Source organism: Oreochromis aureus, linkage group 7 (genome assembly GCF_013358895.1).
Source record: "Oreochromis aureus strain Israel breed Guangdong linkage group 7, ZZ_aureus, whole genome shotgun sequence".
NCBI lineage: Eukaryota > Metazoa > Chordata > Actinopteri > Cichliformes > Cichlidae > Oreochromis > Oreochromis aureus.
In genome coordinates, this window is record NC_052948.1 from 62,259,261 (window position 1) to 62,276,736 (window position 17,476).

The 17,476-nt window shown below is 40.2% G+C and overlaps 1 protein-coding gene across 1 annotated transcript in view; it reads left to right on the plus strand.

Annotated features, from left to right (window-relative positions):
• LOC116325252 (RNA-binding Raly-like protein) overlaps window positions 1–17,476 on the plus strand; it is a 63,103-nt gene that overhangs the window by 20,009 nt on the left and 25,618 nt on the right. Inside the window, exon 3 of the mRNA XM_039615075.1 lies at window positions 13,384–13,434. Coding sequence (XP_039471009.1) covers window positions 13,384–13,434 — 51 coding nt within the window. The remainder of the gene's footprint in view (window positions 1–13,383; window positions 13,435–17,476) is intronic.

Here is a 17,476-nt window from a genome sequence, read left to right on the forward strand (position 1 = left end):
AATTAAATGACAATAAAAAAACACAATAATAATGAAGAGCTTTGTAAAATAACAATTTACCTCTAAGAATGAGCACATCATTAATTATGATCACATTTGAGAATATTTGAGCTCTTGAATTTAGACTTCTCCTCGTAGCTGGTGGGAAATGATAAATGGGAGTGGGATATTCAGTGAATACATCAGCAATCAATCAGTGAGACATGGAAAAAAGGCAAACCTGTGGGTGGGATTTTCCAACAGCTTTTGGATTAATGCAGAAGATAAACTCTGTGCTATGTTTAAAGCTCGTCACAAACACATTTCAGGCATCTTACCAAAAAGCCATCCACATAACCCACTGACCAGGGAGCCAAAAGTCCAAAATACTCACTCATTTCTGGGTTTTCAGACTCATTCCTGCAGCACTCTGTTGGCCGAGCCAGTGACGGGCGCCATTTTATTGATTTGTTTTACTAATTAAGTGGTCGGAGAATTCAGTTAATGAATGAACTTCGGATCAAAATTAGTTGTTTCATTTATAGTTCTGTTGAGCTGCAGTGTGAATTTTACAGCGGCTTTCCAATCCAGGATCACTCTAAAAAGTGTAATAGACACACAGCTCCACCGTGCTCTCTCTTCACCACGATGGACCTGTACAGCAAAAGTACAGCAGACAGACACATTAAATGTTCAGGGCTGAAAAACAAATTTACTCTCTTTTAAAGACTCCGACAACATCAATGCACCAACTCCAAGAATCAACATCTCACCATTTTGTTTGTCTTCAGGATAATTTTTTTTTCTAACATTAACTTTGAGCAGTGATATCATGAGAAACATCATAGTCTCAACCGAGAAGGTTCATCATTGTAACTAGAGCAGGGCGATATGACCAAAAATATTTATCACAATAAACATTTGAAAATTTGCGATAACGATATTTGAATTTCAATTTCAATTTCAATTTTATTTATATAGCGCCAAATCACAACAAAAGTCGCCTCAAGGCGCTTCATAGGTACAGAGAAAAACCCAACAATCATATGACCCCTATGAGCAAGCACTTTGGCGACAGTGGGAAGGAAAAACTCCCTTTAACAGGAAGAAACCTCCGGCAGAACCAGGCTCAGGGAGGGCGGGGCCATCTGCTGCGACCGGTTGGGGTGAGAGAAGGAAGACAGGATAAAGACATGCTGTGGAAGAGAGACAGAGATTAATAACAGATATGATTCGATGCAGAGAGGTCTATTAACACATAGTGAGTGAGAAAGGTGACTGGAAAGGAAAAACTCAATGCATCATGGGAATCCCCGGCAACCTACGTCTATTGCAGCATAACTAAGGGAGGATTCAGGGTCACACGTCCAGCCCTAACTATATGCTTTAGCAAAAAGGAAAGTTTGAAGCCTAATCTTGAAAGTAGAGATAGTGTCTGTCTCCCGAATCCAAACTGGAAGCTGGTTCCACAGAAGAGGGGCCTGAAAACTGAAGGCTCTGCCTCCCATTCTACTTTTAAATACTCTAGGAACAACAAGTAAGTCTGCAGAGCGAGAGCGAAGTGCTCTAATAGGGTGATATGGTACTACAAGGTCATTAAGATAAGATGGGGCCTGATTATTTAAGACCTTGTATGTGAGGAGCAGGATTTTGAATTCAATTCTGGATTTAACAGGAAGCCAATGAAGGGAAGCCAAAACAGGAGAAATCTGCTCTCTCTTTCTAGTCCCTGTCAGGACTCTTGCTGCAGTATTTTGGATCAGCTGAAGGCTTTTCAGCAAGTTTTTTGGACATCCTGATAATAATGAATTACAGTAGTCCAGCCTGGAAGTAATAAATGCATGAACTAGTTTTTCAGCGTCACTCTGAGACAGGATATTTCTAACTTTAGAGATGTTGCGCAAATGGAAGAAAGCAGTCTTACATATTTGTTTAATATGTGCGTTGAAGGACATGTCCTGGTCAAAAATGACTCCAAGGTTCCTCACAGCATTACTGGAGGCCAAGGTAATGCCATCCAGAGTAAGAATCTAAGATTTTCAGGGCCGAGTACAATAACCTCAGTTTTATCTGAATTAAGAAGCAGAAAGTTAGCGGCCATCCAGGTCTTTATGTCTTTAAGACATTCCTGCAGTTTAACTAATTGGTGTGTGTTACCTGGCTTCATGGATAGATAGAGCTGCGTGTCATCTGCATAGCAGTGAAAATTTATGCTATGTCTTCTAATGATGCTGCCTAGGGGAAGCATGTATAATGTAAATAGAATTGGTCCTAGCACTGAACCCTGTGGAACATCATAATTGACCTTAGTGTGTGAAGAGGACTCTTCATTTACATGTACAAATTGGAGTCTATTAGATAGATATGATACAAACCACTGCAGTGCAGTACCTGTAATACCTACAGCATGTTCTAATCGCTCTAATAGGATATTATGGTCAACAGTATCGAACGCAACACTGAGGTCTAGCAGGACAAGCACAGAGATGAGTCCACTGTCAGAGGCCATAAGAAGATCATTTGTAACCTTCACTAAAGCTGTTTCTGTGCTGTGATGAGCTCTGAAACCTGACTGAAACTCTTCAAATAAGCCATTCCTCTGCAGATGATCTGTTAGCTGTTTGACAACTACTCTTTCAAGGATGTTTGATATGAAAAGAAGGTTGGAGATTGGCCTATAATTAGCTAAGACTGCTGGGTCTAGAGGCTTTTTAAGTAAAGGTTTAACTACAGCCAGCTTGAAGGCCTGTGGTACATAGCCGATTATTAGAGATAGGTTGATCATATTTAAGATTGAAGAATTCATTAATGGCAGGACTTCTTTGAGCAGTTTTGTAGGAATGGGGTCTAAAAGACACGTTGATGGTTTGGAGGACGTAATTATTGAAGTTAACTCAGAAAGATCAATTGGAGAAAAAGAGTCTAAATGAATATCAATGGTACTAAGAGTAGCTGTAGATAATATTACATCTGTGGGATGATTATTGGTAATTTTTTCTCTAATGATAAGAATTTTATTTGTGAAGAAGTTCATGAAGTCATTACTAGTTAACGTTAAAGGGATTGTTGGCTCAGTAGAGCTCTGACTGTTTGTCAGCCTGGCTACAGTGCTGAAGAGAAACCTGGGGTTGTTCTTATTTTCTTCAATCAGTGACGAATAGTAAGATGTTCTGGCTTTTATGGAGGGCTTTCTTATAAAGCAGCAAACTATTTCTCCAGGCTAAATGATGATCCTCTAAATTTGTGACACGCCATTTCCTCTCCAGCTTACAAGTTATCTGCTTTAGGCTACGTGTTTGAGAATTATACCACGGAGTCAGGTACTTCTGATTTGAGGCCTTAGTTTTCACAGGAGCTACAGTATCCAGAGTAAATGCGTAGTGAGGAGGTAAAATTATTAACAAGATAATCGACCTCTGTTGGGGTCGCGTTCAGATAGCTGCTCTGCTCTATGTTGGTACAGGGCATTGAAGATGATAACAGTGGTGATATAACTGACGATATAATTGACACTAGACAAAATACAGGGTGGGCCATTTATATGGATACACCGTAATAACATGGGAATGGTTGGTGATATTAAAGTCCTGTTTGTGGCACATTAGTATATGTGAGGGGGCAAACTCGTCAAGATGGGTGGTGACCATGGTGGCCATTTAGAAGTCGGCCATCTTGGATACAACTTTGTTTTTCAATAGGAAGAGGGCCATGTGACACATCAAACTTATTGGTAATGTCACAAGAAAAACAATGGTGTGCTTGGTTTCAACGTAACTTTATTCTTTCATGAGTTATTTACAAGTTTCTCTTTGTTCACAGCCATTGACATGTCGAAGAGGTTAACACGTGAGGAGCGGATTGAAATTGTGTTGATATTTGGTGAACGCAGTAACCGGGTCATTGCAGCAGATTTCAATGCAAGACACCCTACGAGACCACCCATCTCCCATGCTACAGTTAGCAAACTGCTTGCTAAGTTTCGTGAAACTGGTTCAGTGTTGGATTTGCCAAAATGTGGACGCAAGAAAACTGTCATTAATGAAGAAACATCAGTGCCTGTCCTAGCTTCATTCAGCAAGAGCCCACAGCGTAGCACTCGCTGCATGTCACTGGAGAGTGGCATTAGTTGAACATCCCTTTGGCGGATATTAGCTACTCACAAATGGCACCCTTACAAACTCCAGCTACTGCAGCATCTCAACGAGGATGACCCAGATCGGCGCACAGAATTTGCAGAATGGGCAAAACAAAAATTGGAACAGGACCCTCAGTTCACTCGTAAGATTTTGTTCAGTGATGAGGCAAACTTTTATGTGAATGGTGAAGTTAACAAACAAAACCATCGCTATTGGTCTGACACTAACCCACATTGGATGGATCCCTCCAAGACTGTTGGAACAACAAAAGTGATGGTTTGGTGTGGTATATGGGGTACAACGATAGTGGGTCCATTCTTCATCAATGGAAACCTCAAGGCCACTGGATATTTGAAATTGCTACATGATGATGTGTTTCCCTCTTTATGCACTGAAGCTGGCACGTTCCCTGAGTTTTTCCAGCAAGATGGTGCACCACCACATTATGGGTGCCAGGTCCGAGCATTCCTAGATGAATAGTTTCCTGGAAAGTGGATTGGTCGTCGTGGGCAGGTTGAATGGCCCCCAAGGTCTCCCGATCTGACCCCCTTAGACTTTTATCTTTGGGGTCATCTGAAGGCAATTGTCTATGGTGTGAAGATACGAGATGTGCAGCACCTGAAACTACGGATACTGGATGCCTGTGCTGGCATTTCTCCTGCGGTGTTGCTATCAGTGTGTGAAGAGTGGGAGAAGAGGGTTGCATTGACAATCCAACACAATGGGCAGCACATTGAACACATGTTATAAGTGGTCAGAAACTTGTAAATAACTCATGAAAGAATAAAGTTACGTTGAAACCAAGCACACCATTGTTTTTCTTGTGACATTACCAATAAGTTTGATGTGTCACATGGCCCTCTTCCTATTGAAAAAACAAAAGTTGTATCCAAGATGGCCGACTTCTAAATGGCCACCATGGTCACCACCCATCTTGACGAGTTTGCCCCCTCACATATACTAATGTGTAGGGCTGGGTATCGTCACTGATTTCTAGAATCGATTAGTTTCTGATTCACAAGGTCCCGAATCGATTCGATCCACGATTCGATTCAATTCGATTCAATTCGATTTGAATCTGGGACATTTTGACAGTCAGAAATATTATAATTCAGATCAGTACATTTACATATTTTTGTATCTATAAAAAGAAAGCTGACACACGTAAGTCTTTATCAAAGGTGTGAGCATCACAGCAGATGCCTTTGTGTCAAAGTAGCTGAAGATAAAACACAGAAAAACATGAAGGTGGTTTTCCTGGCCTGGGATTTTATAAAAACATTCTGCAGTACATCAAAAACGAAAGAAAACCATTAATCAACATTATTTCTGAATCACAGCGGTTTTATTAGAGACACGGCTAAGCATTTTGCATTTTGCATAATTTTAAAAAGTTTAAATTTGTTCAGTATTGAACGGCAGAAATTAGGTTTTCTTTTCGGAAGTATGTAAAACGAAAAAAAAAACAGCTCCCGACAGGCTGTAAACTACGGTAGACTTGTGCGTAACAAGTAAGCAAATAATGCAGAAAACAGATTTTTAGACGGGAAACTGTTCTTGAAGTACAGAGAGAGAGAGAGAGAGAGCTGTGCATGAAGTGTGATTTTATCGTGGTGGAAGCAAAACAGCAAAAGTCAGAGGGAATTCATGACGATGTTTATGTGAAGCGTAGTTTGGATCTTCTTTTGCTGCTGGTTCAGTCAATATTGTTTGGAGAGAGATAAAACTAGCAGTTTTAGAATCAGCGCAAAAAGGGCGTGAACACAAAGTGCGGACCCGCCGACAGATCAGAATCAGCGAGCTGTCGGCTTTCAGCCCCGACCGTGTCCGTGCTGTCAGGTGAGAAAGGTGACATCTCACTGATTCTGATCCGCGTGTCGCGCTGTGTGTTTACGTCTTTGTGCAGAATCCGTGTCCCTTCTCTCATTTACTGTCTTAGCTGTTTGGTGGTTGTTGAAATTTTGTGAGGTTTCACCTGAGATTCTGGCATTTTGGGCAAAATAAATTTATATTAAAAAAAGCGATTCAGGATTTTAATGAATCGATTTCACATTATCCAAGCCAGAATCGATTTTAATCGATAGTTCGATTATAAAAACTCACCCCTACTAATGTGCCAACCATTCCCATTTTATTACGGTGTATCCATATAAATGGCCCACCCTGTACTTTACGACTCCACAACTTCATTAGTGCAAAAAAACCCATCAATGTATTTTCACTTAAACAAGCAGCTGTTTTTTATGTGCATTAAAGATATATAAAAATTTAACAGTGCAAATGCAAATTCCTCGCTGACAGTTTAACCAAAAGGCATTTCCAGTGGAAACTGGCCGACATATCCTCAGCATAACCATGTATAATATCCACAGAACTTAAAAAGAGGTTATACACACACAATACAGTAATATTATGTTGAAGCACAGTACGTATCACTCCGCGAGGCTCCTGTCTATGATAGCCGTAATAATCTGACAATCCATCAAGCGGTGCGGGTTCGTAGCTTAGCAAAGTCGTACTGAAACATCTGACAGATTTTCGTGTACCACATAAAATCGTTTCGAGGTCAGGAAACACAACCAGAATTCATACATAAGGCACGCGGGATTATAAGGGACACTGTCGATTTTCAGAAAAATCAAAGGATTGATTTTAAGTGTGTCGTATTTTCCAAACAACACGGTAATAACGACGGCCCGCTAGCATGCGCTACCAAAAATAGTGCTTTGTTGTGTATCTGACGGACGAAAGCTAAACCAGTTCCACACCACTGAAGTTGCAGCATTTTTACAAACCAATTCTGGTTCATCCGTTTCATTTAACGATCCACTTTCGCTCTTCTCATTCTGCGTCGCCGCCATGCTTTTTCTGCCATGTGCGTATGAAAACAAAGGCACTGCGCATGCGCGTTTTACCCACATTCTATCGCGATATTTCATTATCTTATCGTTGCCCAACATCATACCGGTATTACCGTGAACGGTATGATGTGGCCCAGCCCTAACTGTAACGTCTGTGATGAACCAAGTAGTACCAATGCTTGTTCCTGCTAATCTGGAAATATTCTTAATATTGAGGTAAACATTTTCAGTGTCTTTGATAAATACACTATGATTACTTAATTTAATACCAAATGACATGGATACCAAGGAAAAGTCCCTTGGTATCCAGTTCATGCAAATCTGTGCACATGAAGAGCAAAAATGATACAGCCCCAGAACAGGAATGGTTTCACAGACGGAGGCCACTGACATTTTTTTCCTCCTCATCTTTTCTGTTTTGTTTTTTTTTTTACTACTTTTGCAGTTGGCTAGGATCAGTGTCACTACTGGTAGCAGGAGGCGATACCTGGACCCTTCAGAGGTTGCACAGGTAGCCTAACTGCTCCACAATGGCACATCAATACGTGTCACTGCCAGAGCATTTGCTGCGTCTCCCAGCACAGTCTGAAGAGCATGGAGGTGATCCCAGGAGAACTGGACAAGGCAGTAGAACGCAATTAACCCATCAGCAGGACCAGTATCTGCTTCTTTGTGCAAGGAGAAACGGGATGAGCACTGCCAGAGCTACAAAATGACCTCCAGCAGGCCACCAGTGTGAATGTCTCTGACCCAACAATCAGAACCAGACTTCATGAGGATGGCCTTAGGGCCCAACATCCTGTAGTGAGCCCTGTGCTCACTGCGCAGCACCATGGAACCCGATTGGCATTTGCCACAGAATATCAGAATTGGCAGGTCCATCGCTGGCGCCCTGCGCTTCTCCCAAATGGGAGCAGGTTCACCCCGAGCACATGTGACAGACGTGACAGGGTCTGGAGAAGCCGTTATGTTGCCTGTAACATCGTTCAGCATGACAGTGAAGATGTGGGGATGTATATCCATGTAGGTACACACAGGCTGGGAAGACTCCACCCTGACCTTTGGAAGCACTCAGTTAATTATATGACTTTTTAGGCTTTAGGGTTATTTTAAAACTTGTTTTAAACATATCCCCCTGATTTGATTAATTATGTTTATTATTTCAGGGCGTCACATGTGTGTTACACTCCTGAACTTTTTGTTTTTAAAAAGTAATTAGTGCTTCAAATTAGGTGTTTTATTTGTAGAGAGTGGCAAATGAATATTTTATAATCCACCCTGAGGGCTGTGGAAAGTGTTTTGGCACTTTTAAATTAATTTGAATTCAGTGCCTGACCCCACTTTTACCCCCTCAGGACTCACATCTGGATATTCCTGATCTAATTAGCTTGTCGTAGCCTGAGGCTGATCCTGTCCACTAAACCTCAGTGAAAGCTGCTGATGGACAGACTGCAGCTTAACCTCTGTGGCAGAGGTTGTGAAATGCCCCTGAAAGGACCAAGATACTCCAGAATATAAGCATTTAAACTGCTGAATCAAAGCCTTCTATCTGTAAATACTGTGGACCGATTGGGTGGATTTGAGTAATTTAATCAGGAACACTGCCAGCTGTGATGTATGTCATGGAGTTAAAACCTATTTGCGTGGGATTACTTCCGATCCTCCTCCAATCTGGAACGGCTGCAGAGGTTGTGTTAATCTGTGGTGAGCTGCAAAAAGTCCTGAATGAACCAATCTGTAAATGCTTCCTAATCTTGATTAGCTAATGAAGTATTGAAATAAAATACAAGCACAGACTGTGTTGGATTGCTTTCAGAGCATTTGTCCAGATGATCAAAGTTCATGCATGTTTATGCAAGTTCGAATGTGCTATATGAGTGCAGAACATTTATTTTTGAAGAGGTCTGAGTTTAAATTACTTCTCTGGGCCATAGTGCTGTTTATCCATATTTTGGTGTGTGTTGCACAGCATTGAATATATTACCTAGCTGTAGACGTCTATGTTCTCTTGAATATAATTTAACTAAATGGCACTTACTCAAACTGCCACGAAATACATCTGAAAGCTCATCAGCCATTTCTGGAGAGAATTCGTGACCCGGTTAGTCAAAAGCTGAACTATTTCTGAAGTGCATACACACTTTCTTCCTCCTCCTGCTGTCATCTACAAGGACATCACTTTACTGTGCATATGGTTTCATTTTTAAGTTATGTTCTATTCCAGCTGGTTGATCTGTTTTTGTGCCAGTTATGCAAAATTTTACCTTCATGCTATGAATATTTTCTGAGTCCAGCCCTTAAACATGTGGGTGAGTTAAAAAGTAGCACTCTTTAAGTTCTAAAGTTGAAATCTGCCCTTTTTCAGGTTATTTTTTTCATGCGGTATCATCGTTTCAGTAGCAAAACTGCAGCGACTCACAGTCTGTGACAGAGGAGGAGAAACAAGCATCGGCACCCTGGATGTTTATAGAAGAGGTGGCTGTTCAAACCAAGACAGAGCATGTGAAAGTTCTCGTTTAGCTTCCATCATCTCAGTAACATTAACGTTGTAGAAGTGCTCAAATGTGTTTTTCATTCTAGAAATTTTCTGTGCATGTCTTGTACTTCTGAATTTTTATGATGGGTCAATATTCTATTTAAAAAATGAGGTAAATAAACAGGCTCCAAGTTACAAACTCCTCCTATGTATTTGGAGGGTGTGTAATTCTGAAAATATTCAGAGTATGAGGGTAAAATTTTGAATGACTTCAGTTGGGAATAGATGGTGAACATGGTAAATATATACCAGGTAATCATAAAGCAAGTGAACCCCATAATAATCATTTTTTCTCAAAGTGCCTGTAGAATTGGGTTTTGGAAATACATTAACTTTAAATGTGCCCAGTCAAACTAGTCCAGAGTTAAACAACATCTTCACTTCATTCCTTTTACTGGAGTCTTTTAAATGCTCATGAAGCTGCTGTGAAATCAGTCAGGTGAAAAGTGCTCTGGCACCTCCAGGAGTCATGAGGAAGAAAAAATTCATTTTTCTAAACGTGCGGCAGTCGGCCTGAGCACATATATAAAATGCAGAACAGCCTGAAGGATATCTTTTACAGAGATTAAGAGGAGTTTGTAGCTAGTTATATGGCCTGTTATGTGCTCATAATCAAAGCGGTGCGCATCCTCTGCAGTGGGCTGTAACATCAAAACTAATTGCACAGATAAACCAGCAGTGTGCGCCATAACAGAGTTGTTTAGTGTGATCCCGGCGCAGAGGAGCAGAGCTGCCCCACAGATCAATAGTCACGTTTAGAGCTTTGCTCTTACAAAGCTCGATAGGAGATGCACGACTGAGCCGGAGCTCTAAGGTGGCGCCTGATCGATACCGCTGTTAAACGCTGATTAATACCCATAGCTGCTGATGAAGATGAATGATGGCAGCAGCCAGAGTGATGGTGGAAGGACATGGATTTTGCCCCAAATCTCCTGTTTTCCCATTAGCCTTCCCCTTTCTGTCTGTTCATCCCTGTGTGGCTCTCTGGACGCCTCGCTGCGTCTCCTCCTGTCCTGTCTTTATTAAGCTCGGTCCTCAGTTACAGAGGTTCATCTCTGCTGTGTTTGTGTGAGACTGTTATTGATTTTACAGCTGGATGGATGAATATTGCCACAAGTCCGGGCTGCACATTTCTTCTCTGTGTTGTTATCAGGTCCAGTTGTGCCACCTGTTCTCAGAGTAGTTTACACATTAAAACAGGTTTCTTCACATGAACTGTCTCTCCCTTTGTCTTGATGATATATCTCTGACTGTTATCACTTCAGAGTTTCCGTGTCTGTAACCTTTTGGGATTTTTGTATGGACTCGTCTCAGTGTCCCACAAATAATTCATAATGACATTTTAACAATTATTTAAATTTTAATATTTTAATGACAGTGAGACATAAGTGTGCGTATTGTGCATTTATGATGGCAAGTAAAGAAAAAAACAGACTGTGTCACATCAAAACCACCAGAAGCTGTTTTTGTTTTTCTGCGTTTAAAACAGGGCCTCTAAAACATTGCAGTCAGTGCATTTAAGGAGGCGAAATAAAAACTAAATGGACTTAAATAGGTGTTTGAGCATAATCAGATGCATCACGGGAGGTTGATGCAGAGCTGATATATTTTTCTGTTTTAAGCATTTCTGCAGGGAGATAACTTTTCCTGTTTATTTTATTCTGATGGCTCACTTCTCTTTGCCCCAGTGGGTGCTGAAGTTACCTGTGTCATTTCAGACTGTGATCAAATGTCTCCCAATAAGGAGCTTGCTAAACCTGGAAGCATCTCACTTCACTGACAGATAATCCGGTAGTGTGCGCTGCTTCTGCACCCAGGAGCACCTACCCCTCTGTCCCTGAAGTGATCGCAGAAGATCCAAGATTGTGATGGAGGATTCAGCAGTGTAGGGTTAATGTTATGAAAGCAATGGCGTGCAGTGACTTTTACAGAAAGGTAACATGCCATTTTGTGCCACCTGTCTTTTATTCTTTTAAATATGCTGACAGCCTCCTGCAGCTTGCTTCACTCTGTGTGGATTTCTTCATCTTTCTGCACTCATTCCTGGCTGAATAATTGTAAAATCTTATTAACTGTATAATTAAATAAATAGCTACTATGTTACCAACAAATGCTGTTTAAAAAAATTTCCATTCGTTTAGCAAAGGAAGCAATAAAACACTATCAAACACCTCAGTATACATAAACTGTATTATTCACAAACTGTAGATAAAGTATCAAAACTAAAAATAATCTTTGTGCAGCAACTTGTTGCCAATCAGGGTTATACCAATAAATATTACTGCTGCAAAATAACAGCTGAATCCAAAGGCTCAAGCACTCTGAGACATGGGTAACTAGTTTTCATTAATAACCTTTTTTCTGATGAAAACAACAAAGTGATTAAATAAAAACAAATGCACAAATGTAAAACTATGATGAAAACGTGTTGTTACTTTTATCAACAAATAAAAACTATAGAGATATATAGAGATGAGATCTGACTTTAGAAGTGATTTCCTTGTACACTAAGGTTAAATTCGCATAGTTGATTACATTTGAAACATCCATCCATTCTCTCCCACTTATCCTTTTCAGGGTCACCTGGAACCTATCCCAGCTGTCTTAGGGCGAGAGGCAGGGTACACCCTGGACAGCGCGCCAGTCTGTCGCCCTTCACTTTTTTTTTTCAATCCTTGGGAGGAAGAGAACAGTAGACACATGGATACATATACAGATGCTGTTTAAACTCTGAGCTCCCACCAGTGAACACGCAAAATTCTTTACACTTTTTGGTCAACTGTATCATTCATCTACTATAATCTTATGGTATTCAGTCAACTAAAAAAATGCCCATTCTAACTAAAGCTAAATCAAAAATTGTTCTTGAAATTAACCCTGCAAACCACCAACGCTGCCAGCACTGTTCTTCATAGTGCTGCATTTAAGAGCCACAATCAGTTTAGCGTTGAGGTTTTTCTGTTGAAAAGACTCCATCAGTGCTGGAAAATAGTCAGTTATTGTAACTCTGATGTGATCAGGATGAGGCAGGGGTGACCGAACATTTGCCCTTTGTTTGCAAAAACGTTCTGCCCAAATCTGAGCTGCTTCATGTCACACACCAAAGCTTCATTTGGACTGTTTTAGGGGATTTTGGCCAGCACAGCCTAGAAGTATGAACATGAGAACATGTACAGGCAGCCTGTGACTTTGTTGATGTAATGAACCTAGTGCAGCCCTGCCCAGAGGCTCTTTGGGATAAGTAGGTCTGGATGCCATCTGGTCTGCTCAGCCTGTTGAGCAGCTTCATGAAGCTCAGACTGAAGAAGGACTGTGTGTCAGATCTGAACATAAAACTACCTTAAACCTTGTGTACATTTGAACAGAATCAGTGGTTACCTCAAACTAGTGAGCTGAGTAGTGTAGTTGTTTTCCACTACATCTAGAAGATCCCAACCATTTTATGAGCAGGACTGATTCATTTGTCTCTCACAATTCAAAAATACATCTCTCTTATTTGGTGACAACGCTGCAAAGCCTGGCACAAAATCACAGTATGTTTAGTGCAACTGTATCATTTTGTTGATAGAAGTTAGTGATGATGTGACTTTTGGTTACGGTTAAAAGAAAACCTTTAGTGACTGGAAACAGGAAACAAACACTCTTCTGTTTCAAAGTCTGCTGAGCCATCCATCCACCTTCCAACATTAACCTGACATTCTCTTTTATTTGATTCAGAATAATTAAAACATGAACAAATGACCCAGTTTGTCCAATGTGTCCAATCTTTAACATTTTATATAATGAATACAAATAGAGTTTTCCAACATCAGGTTGGAAGAATATCCTCTTCCAATCATTTCTAAGCTCTTTATTCTTGCTCTCTCCTCAGATCTGATTATGACATGGACTATGACAAATACCCAGATGACCACTATAACCGGTAAGACCATTAATAGTTCACAGAACTGACAGAACTGGTTTTTAAATGGGGGAGACCCCAAGAAGGATCAATGATGAGTGAAGTTAACTGTGCGTTGTTCAGTTGCACTGGCACTTTGGTAAAGTTCAGTTTGGTTCGTTGCCACTCAAACAAAAAACACTGCATTTTCAAATTGTAACTCAAAACTGAACCTTTTTCTAAACCTGTCCAAGTAGTTTTGGTGCCTCACAATTACAATCACACTATGGAAAACAGCTTGAAAGAGGCTGACAGCTTGTGACATGACCAAAAATGATTGCCATATGCAATGAACTTGTGACCTTATTGCTCTTGAAATGTTTGCTCCAAAGAAACAATTTGTCTGCATTTATAAATAAGACAGCAGTTATCTGCAGACCCTCGCCAATCTTTCTGAGTGTGTCTGCAGTCAGACTGAAAGGGACTGCAACTGTTTGGAGACAGGTTGCTTCTTAGCAGGTAATCCTTGCAGTCACATAGTGGTTGGCACTGATTGCCCCTCAGAGGTGAAGGTTGTTGCATGTCCAACTTCTGGATGACCAGTTGACTGCTGTAATTGCTTGCAATTAGTCTCCGATGCAAAATTCAAAGCAATCACTGCACAACCAATTTTCCTTTTTTCCTAGTACTTTAGTTTCTCTGAGCCATAAATACAGAGTAAAAGCAAAGCAGAAATATGTAGCTCCCAAATGGACCACAAATGGTTGTCAGAGCTGATGTAGGGCTGCCAGTCCACTTCCTGTTAATCTATTGTTCGGAAACCAACTGCAGTTCAGCAGAAGTGCAGCAGGAGGCACTTGGATGCAACGAGATCTGAAAGTCTTGGGTCATCTGAAGAAATATTTACCTCACTATATTACCCCCTACATTTTTGATCTCCAACTCCATACAGCCCTCCTTTACTCGGGATTACTGTGAACGCCCCCATGAAACTGGAATTCTAGAGAGTGGGAATTCTTAGAAGTTCTCTGTTGTGATCTGCTGGTTAGTAGTTTAACTATTTAAGCCAACATAACCCTTGTTGTCTGCTTATCCATACTTGCTCTGTGTGGTATAGCTGCGACCAGTGCGTGAAAGCGCCAATGCTAATGTGGTGTAGCCCGGCAGATTCTGACCTAATGGCAGCATTTGACACCCTGAGAATGAAAATGACGCTCCACACAACAATTGAGCTGATATTTTTGTTTTGATGTCCCCCAAACAATTTGCTCATCAGGTCTGAATCACCTCAAATCTCAAGTTTGCAGCTTTTCAGCATCTTCTAAAAGTTATTTTCAGAGTGACTCAGAGTGCACATTTACAGCTGAGAGGTGAAAATTGGTCACCCTCTGAGAACATGAATTGTCTCGACTCTTACAAAGTGGCAAAGTGATTTCCTGTTGGTTGGCAGCCAACACAAGACTGTGAGGTTAGGAGAGGATCTGCTTGTCTCGGAAAGCTGTTTTATGGCTCTGGGAAAAGATAAAAATCTCAGTTTGACCTTGTTGTACTCAGATTTCAGCCAGTTTGAAGAGGCATTTTGTGAAGAGGAGTGCAGCTGTTGGCCTCCCATCCACCAAACCACCAAACCAGCTCAGAATATTTTGCTCTATGACAAAAACAGAAAGGGGCACCCAGTCAGCAACACAATACAGACATAAAGAACCAAATATCAGGCACCAAACAGACAGAGGGGAGGAAAATGACAGAGCTAAGATGGGAAGATTAAAATCAAGCAGGATAATTGAAAGAGAGAAAAGCAAGAATGAGATGGAGACGGAAAATAGACAGAAAGCTCAGACAGACAGATGCATGTCAAGAGTCAAGAAAATGAGGAGAATGAAAAGAAATATAAAAAACAGAAATATGTGTAAATTACTCATAAAAAGAGACAATCAAAAACAAGATAGATAGATAGATAGATAGATAGATAGATAGATAGATAGATAGATAGATAGATAGATAGATAGATAGATAGATAGATAGATGGCTGCTTCTCTCTCTACAACATGGCAGATTGCACTATCGAGCTGAAAAATGGACCACAGTTAAAAACTTAACTGTCTTAAAACTTCAAAAAGAAATGTGTTTTTGTTCACTTGTCTTAAATGTAAGTGAACATTATATTATGATCTGACATGCAAGTTATAGATAATGTCAGAAAAACTGGTCATCAGGAAACTGTTGTGGTACCCAGTGTTAACATCTGCAGTTCCCCTAATGTCCACTTGAGGCATCGAACTCCCATTGGCTCTCATAGTCAAATATCAAACTTCCAACTTTACAGCAAATTAAAATGTGTTTACAGCTTACAAATTTTTTGTTGGTCTCTATGGATAACTTTTTCCTTCATTTATATTTAATTAAAGTCAGTAATTTTTTGAGGTTATCTAATAGAAAAACAGGATACTACAATCATAAATATACATATATACTGTGTAATCATGTCATCTAACAGATTGATGCACTCACTTATAATTAATGTATTAAAAAAATACATAGGAGCGGGTTTGTGGAAGCCATCTGTATTCTGAAGTAATCGTGTTTGACGTGTGTAGCTAGAAACAAGCTACGTATGCAGTAGGTCAAAGGAGGATGAGAGGAGTTGTAGGCGTTTGCATGCCACTTCAGTTTATGTGTGCGCTTTCATTCTCCAGATATGAAGCATCAAAGCTTTGTTTTATCGTGTGAGAGGGGATCTTAACCAAAGAAACAAGAATGCGAAGGAAAGAAACAGCGCCACCGGTGTCTTAATAAAATATTATGTTTTTCCTCTTTGCCTCAGACAACAACCTCAGAATTGAAGTCAGGGCTCTAACACACAAAATGAAGCATAAACATGCTTCTTTTTGTTTGTGTCATTTATTTCTGATATTGTTACTTACAGACAGCAACAACAGCTGGTTATACACAAACATTATGCCAGCTAATGTTAGCCTTGTGTGTCCTAAAAATGTCACTTTTTCTCTGATAAACAGTGTTGCTTGTATTCTCACATCATATGAGAATTCATTAACTAAATGTCAGAGTTAAACAAGGTTACATCCACTTCAAAGACAGTTTCGCTAACAGCAGCTAACAGTGGCAAAAAACAAACAAACAAAATGGTCTTAATGACAGAAAAGTTCAGCATATCCTCAACAACTCACCTGATTATCACCATCATAGGTCAGAAGTGTGCTACTCTGAATCACTGACCCATACCAGACAAAGTTTTACAGCCTCTTCCAGAGTAAATAGATGTGGATGCTTCTCCCTCTGCATACTGACAGCTGAGATAAACCACTGTAAGTAGGATTATGCACTTTAACTGGGCAGGTTATTAAAACAGAACTCAGTTGACTGCAATCTCCTGACGTCTAACAGTAAAAGTTTTACTCAGTTCAACTTTAGGGATTTCAGTCTGCAGCCCTGTAGGATAGGCTGGCATAGGCTCCACCCCCAATCCCCCAATGATAGATGAATTAAAGTAGGTGTGCCTGCAAAGGCCGCTATAGTTGCTTGGTACTAAGGTTCACCCAAACTGAATTCGGTATCTCAAGCACTCTTATTAAAATTATCTTACAAATGATAAAATAGACTGTGAGTTACACACTGTCTAATAACATTATCAGCTGTCTTTAGTCACACAAACACAGAGAGGCTGTGGGCAGATATGACCTCTTGTAGTTTGCACAGAAACAAAAACTGTTTTTACTGTTTCTGCCCACTTTTTTCTATCCCTGAAAATTCTCATAATTACCAGTGATGAGGATAGGCTTTACCATCGTGTGCCTCTGGGAAGGACAATGATATGTCCAGATGTCTTCATCTCTCTATATACACACACAAAATATCAAAGATATAAATCATACTGAAGTATATAAACACATATTAATATTATAGTACTTGTTTAATATGAGGTGTTCTACTGCACTACAGTTTTGTTGAGTGAAATACTAGTATTTTATTATTCTGTAATAATCAGGTAAATCTCTGCCCTTGTTTAATCGTCTCTAAAATGGGAAAATAAGAACAAAAAATGTTTCAAGATTTGGGTGAAGGA